General features: G+C 49.2%; 1 protein-coding gene across 1 annotated transcript; it reads right to left on the bottom strand.

Moving 5' to 3' along the window:
- Positions 1-30: 30 nt before the first annotated feature.
- On the bottom strand, positions 31-16435 carry COQ8B (coenzyme Q8B). The gene is made up of 15 exons (XM_054580834.1): positions 16390-16435; positions 15890-15994; positions 15635-15754; positions 15423-15489; positions 13917-13994; positions 10380-10502; positions 10153-10238; positions 9060-9200; positions 8891-8972; positions 8080-8173; positions 5866-6007; positions 5610-5717; positions 3569-3634; positions 1175-1261; positions 31-802 (listed from the first exon to the last, which is right to left on the bottom strand). Exons 2-15 carry the CDS (start codon positions 15989-15991, stop codon positions 500-502), a joined length of 1599 nt encoding a protein of 532 aa, XP_054436809.1. The 5' UTR covers positions 15992-15994; positions 16390-16435; the 3' UTR covers positions 31-499.
- Positions 16436-19045: the final 2610 nt, after the last annotated feature.

Raw genomic sequence — 19045 nt, 5'->3', positions numbered from 1 at the left:
GGGGAGGGCTGCTTTTATTTAGACTGAAGGTTCAAACACCCCCAACACGAGAGAGGATGGGCGAGGAAAAAGCAGCTGGTTGAGGGATGATGGAGGCAAAGGTGAAGGGTGCCTCCAGCTAACACCCCTCCCTTCTCACTGGCCAGATCTGTGGGAGACCGGAGAGGCAGGCGAGGGGCTTCCCTCTAGATGAGTCTGCATCTCCACAAGGCGCGCAGGATGCCTGACGATCTCTCAAATGTTTGCAAAAATAAGTTAATCCCTGGAGTTCCTTGATGCCCACGTTGGGGTGGGTAGAGCAGGATATGGGAGTGTGAAGTGGGGAATTTCCTAGCCCCAGGATTTCCCAATCCCCAGCCCCCAGCGAAGGATGCTAGGCCAGACTGGGAACCCAAGGGAGGTGTCCCCAGACCGGAACGGAGTGGAAAGGATGGCCCTCTACTGGCCGGATTCCCCGGAGTGAAGCTGTCTGAGGGGTCTGACCAGACCGCCCCTCTGGTCAGGAGGCTTCAGGCAGTGCCTGAGCCTGGCGACCGGCCCAGTAGCGGTGGTAGGTGTCCTGGAAGAGGTCCCGGCAGTCGATCTGGGCGCGGAGGCGGGCGCAGGTCAGGAAAGCCCCCGCCAGCTTGCGGTGCAGGGCGTAGGTCTCCTCAGGCGGTGGGCGGAGCCGGTGCTGCAGCAGCACCGGGATGAGGGCCTGCACGCGGCGGGCAGTATCCCCCGCCCCGAAGTCATACGCGCCCTGGGTGGCGAAGGGCTCTCCCAGGATCATTACAGCCTCCACGTGGGCATCGGAGAATGCCTAGGGGTGGGCGAGAGCAGAGGCACATCCCTCCACTTAACCCAGACCTAACAAGCAGCTCAGCTCCCTCACAATGTCCACTATAAACACAAGCCCCAGACTCCTTCCAGAGCCCTCTGAGAGCAATCAGCCCCCAATTCCTCGCAAAGGAAACAGCCCTTCACTCCTTCCCAGAGCTTCCAATACACAAGCAGACCTCCCTCTGCAGACCAGAGAAGCAGGCTCCATTCCCCGACTCCTCCCCAGAGACCCCAAGTATAGATCAGCAGTTCCCCATTCCCCCAGAGTTCCCCAGCAGAGTAAGCAGCCCCCATGCCCTCCCTCACTCCCTCACAACAGACCCCATCCCCTACTCCGCCAGTGACTCCCAACCTTGGTTTCAAAGCCTGTGAGGAATTTGAGGTCCTGGGATTTCTGCAGGACCCGGTCTCTGTCTCCATTGGCTGCAGCCATCACCACCTGGGTAGATGGGTGTGGGGCACAGGGTCAAAGGCTCTGCAGAGTTCAAGGGTTCATGGAGGGGTCTGGGGAACTGGAGGAAAGAGGTAGTAGCCAAGACCTCCCTGTACCCACTTTCCTTCTCATCTGCCTAGGGCCTCTCACCTAGAAGCCTCCCCTGCTTCACCTTGCCTAGCTGTGTCTCAAGACTGTCCTAGAGTCTGGGGAGTGGGAGTGGTCAGGGGTTCTGTCCACCTGGCTGGGAACCAGGCAGTGAAACAGCACTGAGGAAAATAAATGTCAAGTGCTGCTCATGAGTCCAAACACGTATGTGGCCAAGGATGGGACTATGACCCAAAACTGCCTCTGAGATTGCCACTGGGCCATCTCTGATCACTTGGTTGATGTCTGCTGGTGTCTGCCTCCTGCACTGGACTTGGAGCCCTGTGGTGAACTTTTGTTTAGCAAATTAGCTAAACACCCCTCCAGCTGAGAGTGCACTCGGTGGGAGATGAGGGTAGAAGGACAGACAGACACAAGCTGCCTGCGCTCAGTCCCAGCTCTGCCACTTGCTGGTTGACTCTGGGCAAGTTGCTTTGCCTCAGGCCTTTGATTTCTCATCTGTTAGGTGGGGATGTTGGAGTTATCTTCCTCATGGGGTTGTTGTGAGGTTAAAGAGGCGATAGCTATGCAGTGCTGAACTGTGCTGGGATGGAGGAAGCACCATAAATATGTTCAGCTACTATTATTATTAAGAGGTGGATGCGAGAGTCCCGACCTCACACATGAGAAAACAGGCTCATAGTGTGCAACAGAGAGGGAAGGAAAGGAACCTGGGAGACCCCTTAACCAGCAAGTTGCCCTTCTTTGGGAGGAAGGGGAATACAGGATTAATCTGCCAGTTCCATTCTGCTGCAGCTTCCATGCTCAAGCCTGTCTGGCTGTCTGTGGGGCCTCTATGGTCCTTAGGGGCCAGTGCGACAGGGCTTTTTTAAATTGGAAAAAGACGGGACATGGCAGTCTTTTGGCGGTGCTCCCCTCGGCACCCATACAAGTACAAACTACAAAGCATGGCTTCTGAGACCCAGCATGATTTGGTTCCAATCTCATTGCTGGCTCCTCTTCTGCCCCCACCTGCCCACCCAGTCAGAATGTGAACTTCATTTTGGCCCCCTAGGACTTTACTTCTCAAAGTGTGGCTCCTGTACGAGTAGCTCTGGCATCACCTGGTTGTGTGTTAGCAATGCATCATCTTATGCCTAACTCCAGACCAGAATCTGCATGTCAACATGATCATGGGGGGTAAGGGGGTTCCACAAGCACATTAAAATTTGAGAAATGCTGCTTTAATGGGAATATCCCTTCTCACCGCTTGGTCTTTGTACATGTTGTGGATCTGGAATGCCCTCCTAGCTTCTTCCTTATTGGTCTCCTCATCCCTCTGGTCTCAATTCTGATACCTCCTCCCTTAGGAAGCCCTTCCTGACTCCCTAGGCTGGGCTATGCTTCTCTGAGCTCCCATAGTGCCCTGTGCTTCCCCATCCCAGCCCTGACCACTCTGGGTCTTCACTGTCTGTTCCCCCATTGGACTGTGAGCTCTTCAAATGTGGGGACTTGGATTGGGTTGGTCACTATTGTCCCCGAGTTACTCCGAATAGGGCTGGGCACACAGGTGGTATCAAAGAATGTTTGAATTGATGGCTAAATGATTAGAAAACCCAGGTTGAATGTCCAGCCTCACCAGTTAGTGAGATGGTTTTCTCTGTGGCCTCTGAGACAAATCGCCCCAAGTTGGTGGGAGGGATAGGCAACAGGTGAGGAAGGACTTCCTGAGGACAGAGCAGCTCCGCAGGAAGCAGCCTGCCAGGGAGGTATGTGAGGGCAAGGCTGGGCACCAAGACCCTGGGCAGTGTCGGTTGTGCGGAGGTGACAGGATGGCCTTCATGGGCCTCTCTCTGAGGAGGAGGCTAGTCAGGGTTTGAAGCATGGGCTCTAAACCCAGACCACCTGAGTTTGAATCCCAGGTGTGCTGTGACCTTAGGCAAGTAACTTAACCTCTCTGAGCCCCAGTTACTTCATCTGTAAAATGGGGCTAAAAATGGTCCTTACACCATGGAGTGGCTGTATAGTTCACATCAGTTACCATATGTATAGCACTTAAAACAGCAACCTGGCATAACATTAAGTGCTTGGTATTTGTTAGCTCCTATTAGTATTACTATTATTTCTTATTTTTTAATTCCAGGTACTATACTTATCCTTCTCACCTTTGCCTCAGTATCTGGCTTGAGCCTCAGCCCTTCAGACGACAGGATCAGGGAGACTCACCTCGATGTAATGGTCTGTGAATTCGGTCCCAAATTCTCGGCTTGCACCAAAGTCCAGCAGGGTCACCTGGGAACGAGAATGGTGAAGCGGAGGCTGGTAGTCCACCAAGGCTCCCCACTGTCTATTGGGGGTGGCCTGGGTCCGTCTCTCCCTCCCTACACCTCGTCTCCTCTTGCCAGAGTCCCTGCCCCTGGGCTCCTAGCCTCTGGTCTCCCCAGTTCAAGGCCATCTCCACATGCAGCTGAAGGGACCCGGCTTTTATTTTTTGGTCATAATTTTTTTTTAATAATGTTGTGTTTTAGGTACAGAAAAAGAAAACCAGAGAATAAAATATATAGAAGAGTGAACAGAAATCTCACCACCCAGTTTAAAATATAAAATAGTGCCAATCCAGGTGGGGCCTCTGCCCCACGTCCCCACCCTCTCTTCCAGGGTCACCACGTTCCTGACGTTTTTATTAAGTTATCATTTCCTGAAATTACCATGTGTGTATTTCTACATTTTCAGCATGTGTGCACCCATGAACGAGTCATGTTTTCTGTATTTAAACTTCATATAAATGGTATTTATGATAGTTATCCTGAAACTCGCTCCTTGTGCCCAGCAGGATTTTACAATTTATCCCCATTGCTATGTGCAGCCCTGGCTCATTCATTCATTTTCTCACCGCTGTGTAAAGGACTTCATTGTGTGAATACATCACAGTGCATTTATCTGGTTGATGAACATTGTGGGTGTTTCTGGGTTTTGCTATTAAAAACTGTATGTAATCAACACATATGTAGGAGTTCCTCTAGGGCAGTGGAGTTTGGACTATTGATTACAACCCAGAGTAAGAAATGCAGGTTATACTGGGCACCAGTGCCAATACCACATACATATAAACATCAAAAAAAAGTGTCCTGCTATATTATAACTCCCTTCCACCTGTGACACACTGATACTTTCTAGTCTATGCCTTTAAAATTAAAAAAAAAAATGCAATTGAGACCCAATAAATTGACATCAGGACTCCGGAAGTATATCACCTCCCAAGGTTAGAAACCCCCCTCCCTGGGGTGTCAGCTTAGGAGGGGTGCAGGGTGCGTGTGCGCTTGCGGGGAAGGTAGTGGCAAGGGACGGTGGCTGGAGACTCAGCGGGGCCGCTCCACCTTCAGTAAAGGGCTCAGGCTTGATCCCGAGTGTGTATGGTGCTGTGGAAAGGATGGCGTGGTCAGATCTGTGTTTGAGAAAGATCCCTCTGGAGACTGAACAGGGACAGACCACACTGGAGGGCAGTTTGGCAACCATGCGTGCTGAGAGTCTTTCCAACAAAACTCTCATCCCCAGGCCTTTGCACACACTGTGTTCTCTGCAGGAGTGCTTTTCCCTGCTCGTTAGATGACTATCCTCTTCTTATATTCCTGGTTTCAGCTTTAATGGCACTTCTTTCAAGATTTTCTTGACCCCACCCAGATAGGTCAGCCACTTTCCCTGGCTTCCGATAGCGCCCTGGGCCTCCCCATCATTGACAACTCTGGCCTGTGCTTCCCTGTCATGGTACTAATTACTCTAGCTCACTGCTATCTGGTGATGAGTCCCCACACTGGACCACGAGCTCTAAGAAGGTGAGGATCAGGGTTGTCCTGAGATCGTTTTCAAGAGGCAGGGGGGCTTGGTATGTTCTAAAGAGTGACAAGTGTAGTGGTGATGACTAACTGCCTTCCAAAAGTTGTGTTCCCTCTTTTATACGGTCACACTGCCACTAGGAAGCCACTGCCTAGCCAGGAACTCCATTTCCCAGCATCCTTTGCACCTAGAGTGGTTGTGTGAACAGTTCTTATCAACAGAATGGTAAAACTGTTCTCAATCTCTCTTTCCCTTCCCAGGATGGCACAATCACAAAAGGGGAGGAGTCTGGGTCTCCATATCACCACATGGAAGAGGGCCACCCCAGCCTGTCACATGAGCAGTAAACTACTATTGTGTTAAGTTACTGAAATATTGGAAAATATCTGTCACAGAAGCTAATGTACCCTGACATACATCACAAGGAACCAACCTGGTGGCTGGAGGCATCATACAGGAAGTTGGCCCAGTTGGGGTCCGTCTGCATGAACCGGAACTCAAACAGCTCCCGCAGACACAGCCTCAGGAGCTGGAAGCAGATCTGGGATGGGGAGAAGGCGTAACAGACACCTTGGAGTCATCTGCTCCTGTAAAGCCCTCAAGGGCCCGGGGAGGAACTGTGGGTCCAGCTGACCCTGCCGGCTCTGCCTGGGGCAGCATCCTCCCTGCTCTCCCACAAGACCAAGTACCTGGTTCCGGATGTCCTGGCTCAGGCTCTGGCACTGGTCCAGGGGGACCCCTCCGACCAGCTCCATGCCCAGCACCCGTGTTGTACAGAGGTCCTTAATCACTGCCGGCACCCGGAAGAAGGGGTCATCAGCCAACAGGTGCCTGGGGCAGAAGGGAGGGGTGGGGATGGGACTTGGTGCAACAGGCCCCCTGTAGCCCAGCTCCAGGCCTCCTCCTTTGAGAGGTCCTCCATGAACGGTCTATGTCTTGCCTTCCCTTCTCCCCCTCTCTTGCCTCTGTGTGCCCTGAGTGATGGTCAATACCTGGCAGGACTGACATTCATTCAAACATTTCATTCATTCATTCAACAAACATCGCCAAAAGGCCTACTCTGTGCCTCTCCCTAAGCCAGCTGCTGAGAACCCAGTTACCACTTCCCTGCATGAAATACTTCGATGATATCTGGTTGCTCCACAATGAGCTCAATGTGTTAAGCTCCATAAACGTTACTTTCTCATCAACTTATTAATTCACCCAAAAAACAGTCACTGATATACAAATCTTTGAGTCCATAGTGATACTCACTGGCCGCTCCTTGGAGTCATTACTAGGAACCCTGGTTAATTAAGGGAAAGCATCCTTCTCAGAATCTGTCCCTGTGCTGAGCAATGCTGGGGACAAAGCAGTGGATGAGGCCCAGGCCTGCCCCTTACACACACCAGAGACTCTACTGTAACAAACAGATAGACCAATAGATTGAGATAAGTGTGTCAGTGAAAGATTTGGGAGGCAGAGAAGTAGAGTGAGGTGGGGAGCAGGGAGATGGGGAACCGATACAGGTTTTATTGTAAAGACTCTGGGAATCTTGCAGGGTGGCGGGGGCAGACATGCTCTCCCCAGATCCCACAGGGAGTGCTCTGGTCCAGCTCACTCTGAACGTTCCTCCTCCAGGACCTGCTTCAGGCTTCAGGCTTGTATTTTTGTCCTTGTTTATAAAATCTCTGATGTCTGAACCACTCCTGGTGGGCTAGGCCCTGCTAAGCTTCTAATTAGCACAATTCCCTTTTCAGTCCCCTGAGAGGATACTCTTCCAAAGCCACTGTGCAGATTCAGGCAACCCAGACTATTAAGGGCTGACCTGGGGCTGGAGCCCACATCTGTCTGTCCAGGCCCATGTCCCAAACCATTGCCTTTTACTGTCCTTTCTCTCACTCTGTAGTCACAGAGGTTGGCTCAGTAACGTGTGGACTACAATGTGGAGGATCTCACTGAGGTATAATTAGTTACTGCACATCATGATACTTCTAAGAGGCAACCACACTGTTCCTGGTACCTATACAGTACATTCATTTTCACTGCTGTATGATATTCCACTGATGAATATACCATAATTTATTTATCCACCCTGCTGGATGAATTTCCTAGATTTGGGTTATTTCTAATTTGGATTGCTGCAATGAGCATTCTGGAAAAGTCTGATGGTGTATACTGCCACCAGTGACCATAGAGTATTTAGCCAAGAGGGCAAGTATTGCGTTGTATGTGAATATCCAGCCCTTTTTTTTTTTTTTTAAGATTTTATTTACTTATTTTTAGAGAGAGGGGAAAGGAGGGAGAAAAAAGGAGAGAAACAACAATGTGTGGTTGCCTCTCGCATGCCCCCCACTGGGGACCTGGCCTGCAACCCAGGCATGTGCCCTGGCTGGGAATTGAACCAGAGACCCTTTTGTTCTCAGGTCGGCACTCAATCCACTGAGCCACACCAGCCAGGGCTATCCAGCCTTATTATAGGATGCGAAACTGTTCTCCCAAATCCTTATCTTAATATGTCCTCCTTCCCACTGTATATAAGGGATGCTCTGGAGCCCCATTCTCTTCGGCTCTGGACATTGTCAGACTGCTCAGGCTTTGTCAGTGCAGTGGGTGTACCCCATTACGTGACTTGTCTGTTGGCAAGACTGTCCCCTCCCTTGACTGAACGGTTACCCAACCCATTCCACAGATGAGAAAACTGACTCTTTGAGAGAGGAAGTGACAGGACCAAGCTCACAGAAGACACAGAAGATAAATGAAGTAATGAGTGAAGGGGTAAATGGATGAACAAATGAATGAAGAGGAAAAGAGTGTGCCAGCCCCACCCGAGGGCTCTAGTTCCTACTCAGCCTGGGAGGGAAGGAGGGAGGGAAGCGGGAGGGAGGATGTCCTCGAGGGGGCCTGCTGGGGGCTCAGCTCACCTGAAGTTCTGGGCGCAAGCCGCCTCACGACGGTAGTCACACTCCCAAGCCAGCTCCTGCAGCAAGGCCTGCAGGCTCTGCTCGGCAAACAGCCCTGATGGGGAAAACCATGTCAGCCAAGAAAGGCCACAGCCTGCACCCCACCCCCAACTGCCCAACCCCTCAGGCTCCCACTCATGAATGTCTTCTCTTGCCAATCTCGTCTCCCACTCTCTGTCTCTCTCGCTGTCTCTCACACCTCCTGCTCTAAGCCTTTTACCCCATGGTCTGTCTACACACCTCCCCTCTGTCCTCATACAACTGTGGGCTCTCCTTGGGCCTGTCTCTTTCACAGGCACACGCACCAGTCCCTGGGCATTTCTTTCATAGTCACACATTCCACCTATTATGTCTTTTTCACACTCTCTCACATTTTCTCTCAATCTTATTTCTGTCTCTGCCTCTCTCTCTCTCACACACACATACCCTGCTCCATCTTCTTCAGGATCTTTCCCATAAGCTTTAACACAAAAATGAGGTCCCACTTACACTCTCTTATTGCTTTTTTAGTCCCTCTCTGCACACCTTCTGTGTGTCTGTTTCTGAATTTCAGTCTGGGCTTTTGTCTCTCTGTGTCTCTGTCAGAATCTCCAAGTTTGTCTTTTTCTTACACACTTGTACTCTGCGCTCTCCTTACCTTGGTGTCCCTTCCTTCTGTCGCAAACACACACTCACACACAGGCACACCGTGCCCGAGCTGGCATTCTCCGACTCCCCACGCCCAACCCCTCTTCCTCTCTTCAGAGCGCCCGTCCTGCAGGGGACAGCTCACCCTCGGGCAGGGCCACGCTCATCTTGAGCACCGCCAAAAGGTTCTGGACATCACTCTGGATGCTCTGGGCAACGCCTGGGTACTGCAAGGGGAGGAGTAGGGGGAGGACGGGAGTCACTCCTCTGGGACAGCAGGGTGCCCACACCACCCACCCAGCTTCTCCTCTCACCTGGATCTTCACGGCCACCTCTGTCCCATCCCTCAGCATTCCATGGTGCACCTGCCCAATAGAGGCGGCAGCAAAGGGCACCTCCTCCAAAGAGACCACCTTGGCCTGCCAGTCCCTGCCGAGCTCCTCTTCTAGAACTCTCTGGGGAGAATGGTGGTAATGATCAACACTATGATTATAGGCAGCTGAGCTTACTTCCTGTGCTGAACACTTTACAAGTTAGTAACTCCAGCACTCACCACACAGAGCCTGGGCTAAGCTGTTGACTGCTACTCTACTTTACAGGTGAGAACACTGAGGCTTAAAGAGAAGTCTCTCAGCTAAGGTGAAGCAGGTACTGGTGGACTGGGAGGCCTGGCCCAGCTTGGTATTAACTCAAAGTTAATGTGATAAATAAGAGTTAAAATTTATGGAAGGCTTCCTGTGGGCCGGATCCTGTTCAGAGTGGCTCAGAAGCAGCCATAATTGCCCAGGATCATATGGCGAGTGAGCAGAACAGAGGTCAGAAGGCAGGTGGCTGGACTCTGGGTTGCACACCCTTACCCAGTCATTGGAAGAACAGCTTGTGTCTTGTGCACTTACTCAGTGCCAGGCCCTGTGCCTACCTATTTACAGACACACTCTTCTTTAATTAAAAAAAAAATGGTAATAAACAGCTAAAACTTGCATGTCACTCATGGTGTGTCAGTGGCCCTTCAAAGTGCTCTCTGTATGCTAATTTATGTAACACTATGAAGTGGGTGCTACTATCACTATCACCATTTCACTGATGAGGACACTGAGGCACAGAGAGGTCAGGCTGCGGGTCTGAGATCACACATGTAGGATGAGGCAGAGCCAGGGTTTGAACTCACAACTGCGCTCACTGCCAATTTAACAGCTCACTGAGCCTGCCAGGGACCAGAGTAAGTGCTCTACACCACCTTCATTTAATCATCACAACTAACCTATGGGAGGGGGGTGCTTTGGTGATCCATTTTACAGATGGGGAGACCGAGGTTCGAAGTTAGGTAGGGAGTAGAGCAGAAAAGCCAGGGAAGGCAGGTAGGTGGAGTCCACCTCCCTGGTCAGCCTTCCCGCACTGGGCACTCACCAGCATCTGCCAGCGGGGCATGAAGTCGGCACTCTGGCGGACCCGCTCAAAGATGCGCTGCAGCTGGGGGCTGATGAAGCTGTTGTCTTGGGAGAGAGGGGCACAGGGGACAAGGGAAGCAGTGAAGGAGGAGGCAAGGGGGTCCCTGCGAGAGTACCTGAAGTTGGGGCTTGTTGGTGGGTGGGGTAGGGTAGGAGTGAGATCAGTGGTTGAGGATCATGCTGTACCCTGGATGCTGAGCATTTGGCCAACCTTGAGGGCGGCCCCCCGAACTGTACACAAGGTCTGCACTATCCTCTCGGCATTGGCCTCTGACAGGAAAGGGCTGGAGCTGGGGTGGGAGCCATCCTCTGGGGTGGAGAGAATGATTGTTAGTATTACAACCACAAAAATACTCAGTAGACACCACTACACACCCACTGGAATGGTTAAAATGAAAAAGACAATACGAAGTGTTAGCAAGAATGAGGAGCAGCCTGACTGCCAGCACTGCTGCTGACAGTGCCATGGCGCAGGTCCTTTGAAAACAGTGGCAAGTTTCTAGTAAAGCACACACCTATATCAGATGCTATTTCTCTCTGGGTATACCCAAGAGAAATGCATAAATGTGTCCACTGACAGATATTCCAAGAAGAGTCATCACAGCACGATTCATAATAGTCCCCAACTGGAAACATCCCAAATGACTGTCAATACAATGAAGAAAGGAATTGTGGACCAGTCACAGAGTGACTACTACAGTATGGAATAAACAACCTATAGCTGCTCACAGCAACATGGACGCCTTTCCCAAACAGAACGTATGGATGTAGATAGAGAACCAGACACGTACTACAATACACTATCTCATTACCTTGGTGTAAAGAGCCCAACTGGCAAAAGTGATCTCAGGGTCAGAAGTCAAGACAATGGTTACCCTTGGTGGGGGGAGTGGCCAGGATGGGACATAAGAGAAGCTTCTGGAGAGCCAGAGCAGCGATTCTCAAACTGTGGTCAGGGGAACCCCTGAGGATCCCTGAGACACTTCAGAGGGTCTGTGAGATTAAAAATATTACCATAACATGCCCCGGCCAGGTGGCTCAATTGGTTGGAGCATTGTCCCATACACCAAAAGGTTGTGGGTTTGATTCCTGGTCAGGACACATACATAGGTTGCAGGTTTGATCCCTGGTCTGGCACATTTGGGAGGTAACCGATTGATGTTTCTTTCTCACATCGTTGTTTCTCTCTCTGTCTCTAAAATCAATAAACATATCCTCGAGGGAGGATTAAAATATATTTTTATAATAATATGAATGTTAATTGCCCCTTTTTACTTTCATTCTCCCACAAATGTTCAATGGAGTTTCCTAGAAGCTCCGTGACCTGTGATGAGGCCATTTCTCTGATGGCTGATGAAATGGATGTGTTCTTGTGCTTCAAAATTCTCAGTTTTAATCTCTAATATAGTAAATATCCATAAATATAACCCACATAAACAAGTTCTTTGGGGTCCTCAATCTATTTTTTAACAACTTTATTGAGATTTAATTCTCATACCATATAATTCACTCATTTAAGGTATACAATTCAATGGCTTCTAGTACACTGAGAGTTGTACAACTATCAGCACGGCCAATTCCAGAACATTTTCATCACCCTAGAAAGAAACCCCTTCTTATTAGGAGTCACCTCCCACCCCGATTTTCTCCAACTACTTCCCTTAAGCCCAAGGAAACTAATCTACTTTTTGTTCCCACATATTTCTCTATTCTTTTTTTTTTAAAGATTTTATGTATTTATTTTTAGAGAGGGGAAGAGAGGGAGAAAGAGAGGGAGAGAAACATCAATGTGTGGTTTCATTTCACATGCCCCTTGCTGGGGACCTGGCTTGCAACCCAGGCTTGTGCCCTACACTGGGAATCGAACTGGGGACCCTTTGGTTCATAGGCAGGTGCTCAATCCACTGAGCTACACCAGCCAGGGCAGATTTCCCTATTCTAGGCATTTCAGGTAAATACAATATGTGGCCTTTTGTGCCTGGTTTCTTTCACTTAGGATACTGTTTAAGATTCATCCACATTGTAGCATGGATCAGTATTTCATTTCTTTTTTTTTTTAAAGATGTTATTTATTTATTTTAGAGAGGGGAAAGGAGGAAGAAAGAGAGGCACAGAAACATCAATCGGTTGCTTCTTGCATGCCCCCACCTGGGGACCTGGCCAGCAACCCAGGCATGTGTCCTGACTGCGAATTGAACTTGCAACCTTCCAGTTCACAGGCCAGTGCTCAATCCACTGAGCCACACCAGCTAGGGCTCATTCCTTCTTATGGCCAAATAATATTCCATTGTTATGGATATAACACATTTTAAAAAATCCATTCCTCAGTTTTAAGGGTGTGTAGGGGTCCCAAGACCAAAAAGTTTGAGAAATGCTGTTCTACAGTTTCTTGATTTGGATACATAAATGTGTCCACTCTGTGCAAATGATATGTACACAGGTCTATATGAGAATTGTATTAGTATTCAATAAAGCATCAATACACTTTTATTTTATTAAAAAAAAATATTGAGCTCTTTGTTGAGGGCTCACCCTGTGCCATGGAGAATTCTAAATGTCTTTCTGGATTCTCTGGCAGAATCCCTATAATTACCCCAGGAAGTAAGAACTACCAATGCCTTAATTTTTAAGGTGAGAAAGCAAGAGATTCAGAGAGGTACACTGCCTAGCCCTGAGTCACACAGCACAGAAGTGGCGGAGCACAGTGTAGACTCAGCTTGGCCTTACCCTAAAGACAAGTCCTCTACCTACCTCGAACTGTTCACTTTGAAAAAAACCCAAACAGAAGGAAAAGTTGCATCATGAACACCTGCACACTCAACTCAGACATTTTCATAGTCTGCTTCTTCTGCTCTATCTGTGTGTGACCAAACACTTACTATTATTTTTTGCTGACCCATTTGCATGGCATTGCATTCAACCTGTGCTAACAATAAGGGTATTACCCTACACAATTGCAGTACCTTAATCTCACCTAAGAAAATTAACACAATTTCTCTAATATCTGCTATCCAGTCCATATTTAGATCTTCCCAACTGTACCCAAAGTCTTTTACGCTTCTTTAAAAAATTTTTTTTTACCTTTCAATTGCAGTTGGCATTCATTATATTAGTTTCAGGTGCACAGCTTAGTGGTTAGACATTTATACAATTTACAAAGTGATCACCCTGTAAGTCTAGTACCTACCTGATGCCCTACACAGTTATAATAGTATTGTTGACTATATTCTCAATGCTGTACTTTACATTCCAGTTATATAGTTATTTTTTTTCAAATTGACATCAAATCAAGGTTCACACATTCCATCTCTCAGTTATTATCTCTCCAGTCTCTTTTTAATCTAGAATATCCACCCCTATTTTTGTTTCGGCCATTGACTTGTTGGGGAATCTTACCCAAAGAGGCTGATCTCTACACATCTCATTCCATCTCTGTCGGACACAGACCCACATTGGCATTCCTATTTTCAGCCTTCCTCTCCTGTTCAGAGTTAGGAACTCAACTCTGGATGGCTTAAATTTTTTTTTTCAATAATCTCAATCCATCAGGACCCTGACAGTGGTTCCATCCTGTCCTGAGCACTTCACAATGATCCCCCGAAGTGTGTATATTATCATCTCCATTTTCCACATGAGGAGACTGGGGCTCTGAGGGGTGAAGCCACTTGCCCCAGGTCACACATCCGGGCCAGGGTCCAAACCCAGGTATGGTGACTAACTCACCTGACTGTAGATATCCTCCCGGCAGGGACTTCTTGGCCACTTCGGCCAGCACTCCCAGCCCCAAGCCCACGGCCAGTCCTGAAGAATGAAAGAGGAGCCTGAATGCCCGCTTGCACATGGCGTTCTCCCGCCGACCCTCTCTGCTGTCTCTCTCTCTAAGCACACTTGTCTCCCAGCTCTTTGCGGCCGACTGTGTATCTCTGTCCCTAACTCAGTCTCCCTGCTTGGGGTTCCCTTCAAGGTGAGGCTGCCTCTTTCTCTCTCTCTCTCTCTCTCTCCAGGCCTGTCTCCTGTGTCAGCAGTTCTCACCCGGCTGCACATTTGAGTCACATGAGAAGCTTTTGTAAATACAATGCCCAGGTTCCACCCCTGAGGTTCTGATTAAACAGGCCTGAGCAGAGGCCTCAGAATTTGTATTTTTATTAAGCATCCCAGACGATTCTTGAAGGCAGCCAAGGATAGGAAGGCTTCCAAGTGACCTCCCCAAGCCTCTTTCTGACTTCCTATGACTCCTGTTTTTCTGTACACACCTCCTCTTCTTCACACTCACCTTTCCTATCAGTTATTTCTCTTTCTTTTTCCCTCTCCTACACTTGGCACCTCTATCTAGGCCTCTTTCTCTCTGTTCTTCCTTTCGATGGTCTCGCTGACTGATTTCCTCTGCCTCCTCCTGTCTCCTTATCCCTAAAGATATGTCGAGTCTCTGACTCTTTTACTGTCACCATCTCTGTAGCTAATCGTAGCTGGCATTTCCTGAGCACTTTATACATGTCAGAAACCATTCCTAGTGCCTTATATGCTTCAATTCATTTTGTCTTTACACCCTCATGAGGTAAGTTTTACAGGAAAGCTTCCGTTTGACAGAAAAGGACATCGAGGCTCAGAGCAGTTAAGTAACTCATCCAGAGTTATGCAGCAGAATTGCTCCTGGAACCCTGCACATCCGTGTCAAAGCTCTAACCCCTGCATTCAACTTCCTCTTTATACTGTGAATCGCTGTCTTTACAGCTGGAACCATGATGTGCAGTAAGGAAGACATTTGCATTGTAACCAGTAGAGACCAATGTATATATAATGTTTTATAAAAAAATATTTTCCCTTACTCTACAGGTGCACTCCTATTTTCCATTCTATTCTTCTTCTTAATGATGGTTGCACTCACTAAATTATTTCATGCAGATTGTCACCTGAATTGTGAGTTCTGCTGCTAACATGGGGTCAAGTCACTTCACCTCCCTTAGCCTCCGTGCCCTCCTCATCTATAGAATGGAAATAAACAATTATTCACTCGGTGCAGAGGGGTCACATGTATGGGTCCTTGTGCATTCTTCCAAGTTCTCAATAAAGGCTACTTCCCCCTCTGTTTCTCTTGGCGTTACAGGTCTTTGCTTTCATTTTCTTTTCATCTCTCCCTCCTCTCTGTCTCCGATTCACCCTCTTCTTTGCTTCATTCTGTAGATATTGCTTCCTCTGATCTAGGTCACAATCTCCCACAATCACACCTACCCCCAAAGTTAGCCAAGCGGCTGATGCGGGAGGCAGGCACCTTGCGTTCTCGAGAGCGGTCATTGAGCTGGAAAATGGGGAGAAGGTCTGAGGGTGGGAAGTTGGGTATAGTGCCCAGGGACTACAGCCAACCTGCCACCACACCCTTCCTCAAGCTCAGGGGGCCCAGTATCTTCATGGAGTGTTGCTGGGTGGATGGGAGGCAATGATACCTGGGGCCGAGGTGTCTTCCTGAGCCGGGCCTCCCGGGCCTTGCAAATGTCCTCCTCACTCAGACCTCTTCCAGGCCCACCCTGATGAAGCTTTTGGGCCCAAGAACACCCGCATGGCCCCTGCAAGAGATGCGGACATTGGCAAGAAGTAGAAGACGTGGGGTCCGCCTGGCCCTTTGGATTCCTCTCTGCCCCTTTACTTACTGACGCCTCCCTCAGGCTCTTCCCCTTGGAGACCTTTCCCCGGCCTCTTACCCACCAGTGGGGTCCAGACCCCAGGGCCCCGTAAGGTAGACCAACAGTCCGGCCCAGTTGTCCACAGGTCCCTCGCAGTAGGCCCCCAACCTCCAGCCACATTGCCTGGGGGAGAAGAGGAAAAAATCCTAGGGTAGTTGTGGTGGGACTGGCCTCCGTGCTTTGCTCCCCCACCCCAAGCCTTCACATACCTCCGTGTTCACCCTAAAAATTCCACCCAGCAAAAACTCCCTCCCCCGATAAAGGTCCCTCCAGTTTCTCCGGGTTCCCTCTCTCGTTGCTAGAAACGTATAACTCTTTTTGCTCAGCCCAAAACTGACTTTCCCCCTGCCTCACTCCCTGCCGTTGCTAGGGTCCTTCCCCGTTGCTAGACACCCACAGATTCTCCAGGGCTCCCTCTCCACTTCTCTGAGCTTCCCTCGTCGCTAGGCACCGCCTTCACCTCTGTTGCTAGGCACCCACAATTCCTCTTGTGTACCCCCGACCCCATTACTGGATACCTCCCCCGTTGCTAAGCACCCACTGCTCCGGGGCTCCGGGTCCGCAAAACGTGGGGGCCTCCAGCGCTTCCTGGGGCCTCACGCTGGGCAGCTAACCAATGACGGAGCAGCAGCTCGCTGACTGGTACAAAGAACTTCTTGCCGTGCGTAGGAGGCGGGGTCTAAGGTTGGGTGTTTGGATCCGCGGGAGATTGCAGAGGCCACGCGAGGGACACACACATGGGCTTTTATGCCTTTCCACTCATCTCAAAGTGCCTGTGGGTTGCCGACCTTTCTGTTCCCTACACTGCTTTCTTTGCAAACAACTCTCTCCCTTACAAACTCCACACGTGTCCTCTGCACGAACATCTTGCGAACCCCCTTTTTTATTTCAATACCCCCAGCAGGCTCAGCATTTCTCCTTTGAACACCCGTATTCCCAGCAAACATTTCCCGTGCACATGGAGCCCCTTCACTTTGCACACCCATCCTCTGCTTCAAACACCCACATCCTGGCACCCAGCCTCCTCTCTCCCTTGCACATATAAACTCCCTTCCTTACTGGCCGATTGCCTCCCTCTCGCACTCTCAACTCTCGCCGCTGTAAACAAACCCCCTTACACTCAGCCCCTGGCATACTGGGCCCGCCCCTGTTCCTTCATATTTCCTGCTCTCTCTGCTCCCCGCCCACCTACATGATGGTCTGAGTGGGACTCCTGTTTCCTGTAGGCCTGATATTTCCCAGAACACACTCAGCCAAGATTCCCAGTTCTGAGTCAGGATCCTTGGCATCTCAGAACACCAGCTCCCAGCCCATCTGGGTGTGTGCGTCTTGAGGCTGGAGGGATGAGGTGGGGGAACAGGATGGTTTAAAGCCTGCTTCCCCCTCCCCCCGCAACAGGCTGACTCACCCCTCTTCTCACAGCCTGGAATAGAAGCAGCTGGCTGGGTCCTCTCTCCCTGCTGGAAGGATAGGACGCTTCCCCCACAGAACCCCTGCCCCTGTCTAACCCCTTTGTCAGGAATCAGATCTCCCTGTCTCTGTCCCTGTGCTATGTGACCTCAGAAGAACCTTGACCCTTCCTGGACCTCATTTTCCCAACCTGAGTGATGCACTATGGGGTCCCTGATAGGATTGCTCATTGGTCTGTGAAGAGATGACTCATTTTAGAGCCCTGGGGCTGTGTTCAATGCCCCTCCCACAGGTGACTCAGTTTCAAGACAGAAACCACCCCTTCTCCCCTCCAGACATAAGGGCCTGACTCAGCAGCTGAATGACAGCTCATTCTTGAATGTAAAAATATATAAAAAGTACCTATGACAATAACTAATTTACAGGACTGGCCGATGATGCCAAGCCTGGTGACACATGCTTCATATGCATGAAGCCACACAAATAAAGGCTACAGGCTAGCAGACCTCTGAGCCTAAGTGTCCCTATCTGTAAAATGGGGCTTTGGCATCACCTCAGTGTTAGTGAGAGAGAGATGCAGTTCAATAGTGTCTGTAAAGAGCACAGGGCCTGGCACAGAATCAGAGCGCTATACACAAAAAGAAATTTCTTATGGAAAAATCATTCTTTTCAAATTTCTACTAAGCATTTACCACGTGCTTTTCTAGGCACTGGGGACATAGCAAGGAACAAAAGCAAAAATCTTTGCCCTTTTGTTCCTGGCTGCTGGTGAGGGGCACCGTGAACAAGTAAATACAGGCATACCTCGTTCTATTGTGCTTTGAAGATAATTACATTTTTCACAAATTGAAGGCTGTGGCAACCCTTCCTCAAGCATGTCTGTGGACACTGTTTTCCCAATAGGCTCAGATGATGGTTAGCATTTTTAATCAATAAAGTATTTTTTAATTAGGCTATGCACATTGTTTTTTTAAGACAAAATGCTATCACATACTTAAAATAGACTACAGCATAATATAAACATAATTTTATATGCATTGAGAAACCAAAAAATTCCTTGACTTGCTTTATCACAATATTCACTTCATTGTAGTGGTCTGGAATCAAACCCACATCTCTGTTGTATGCCTGTGTATTTAATAAGGTGACATGTGTTAAAGAGAAAAATAAACCTGAAAAGGGAGTCAGGGAGTGGAAGGGAGATTGTGAGATTGAATAGGGTAGTCAGAGAAGGCCTCGCTGAGGAGGTGACATTCAAAGACCTGAAGGAGGTGAGGGAGGGAACTGTTGGAATATCTGAGGGAAGGGTGTTCCAGGTAGAAGATGTCTCAGAGAAATAGCAGAGGCCAATGGGTCGAATGAGTGAAGGGAAAAGACAGAGGAGATGAGATCTGGGAAGTAACCAGAGCCAGATCATTAAGAGCATAGTGAATCATGATGAGAACTGTGGTGAGTGGGATGGGAAACGCGAGCGTTCGGAGCAGGGAAGAATCACGATCTGATTTGGAGAAAACACTCTTACTTTTAGCTCCTCCTGCAATATCTCAGTCTCAAAAGCAAGTTATATCACACAATAAGGTCCAAAAGTTCAGACTTTGGCTTAGGTTGGCCTGGGTTCAAATCTACACAATTTAGATATGTGATCTTGGACTTTGCCTTACTATGCCTCCGTTTTCTTGACCATGGATGATGCCGATCCCTACCTCACAAAGTATGGGGTACAAAGAGCTAAGTACATTGCAGGGCGCCAAGCAAGCGCACAAA

Source organism: Pteronotus mesoamericanus, unplaced genomic scaffold (assembly GCF_021234165.1).
Source record: "Pteronotus mesoamericanus isolate MK-2021 breed Mesoamerican mustached bat unplaced genomic scaffold, CSHL_Meso_final contig_639, whole genome shotgun sequence".
NCBI classification, from domain to species: domain Eukaryota; kingdom Metazoa; phylum Chordata; class Mammalia; order Chiroptera; family Mormoopidae; genus Pteronotus; species Pteronotus mesoamericanus.
Note: the sequence above shows the minus strand (reverse complement) of the source record. Positions and strands in the feature narration are given on the sequence as shown.

Bases quoted from the DNA above. Each gene is read 5' to 3' on its own strand.
- COQ8B (XM_054580834.1), bottom strand. From the start codon at position 15,991: ATGTGGCTGGAGGTTGGGGGCCTACTGCGAGGGACCTGTGGACAACTG. The intron at 15,490-15,634 runs GTATCATTGCCT...CCCATTTTCCAG, and splicing joins GGAAGACACCTCGGCCCCAG to CTCAATGACCGCTCTCGAGA. The intron at 1,262-3,568 runs GTGAGTCTCCCT...CCATCTACCCAG, and splicing joins TCACAGACCATTACATCGAG to GTGGTGATGGCTGCAGCCAA.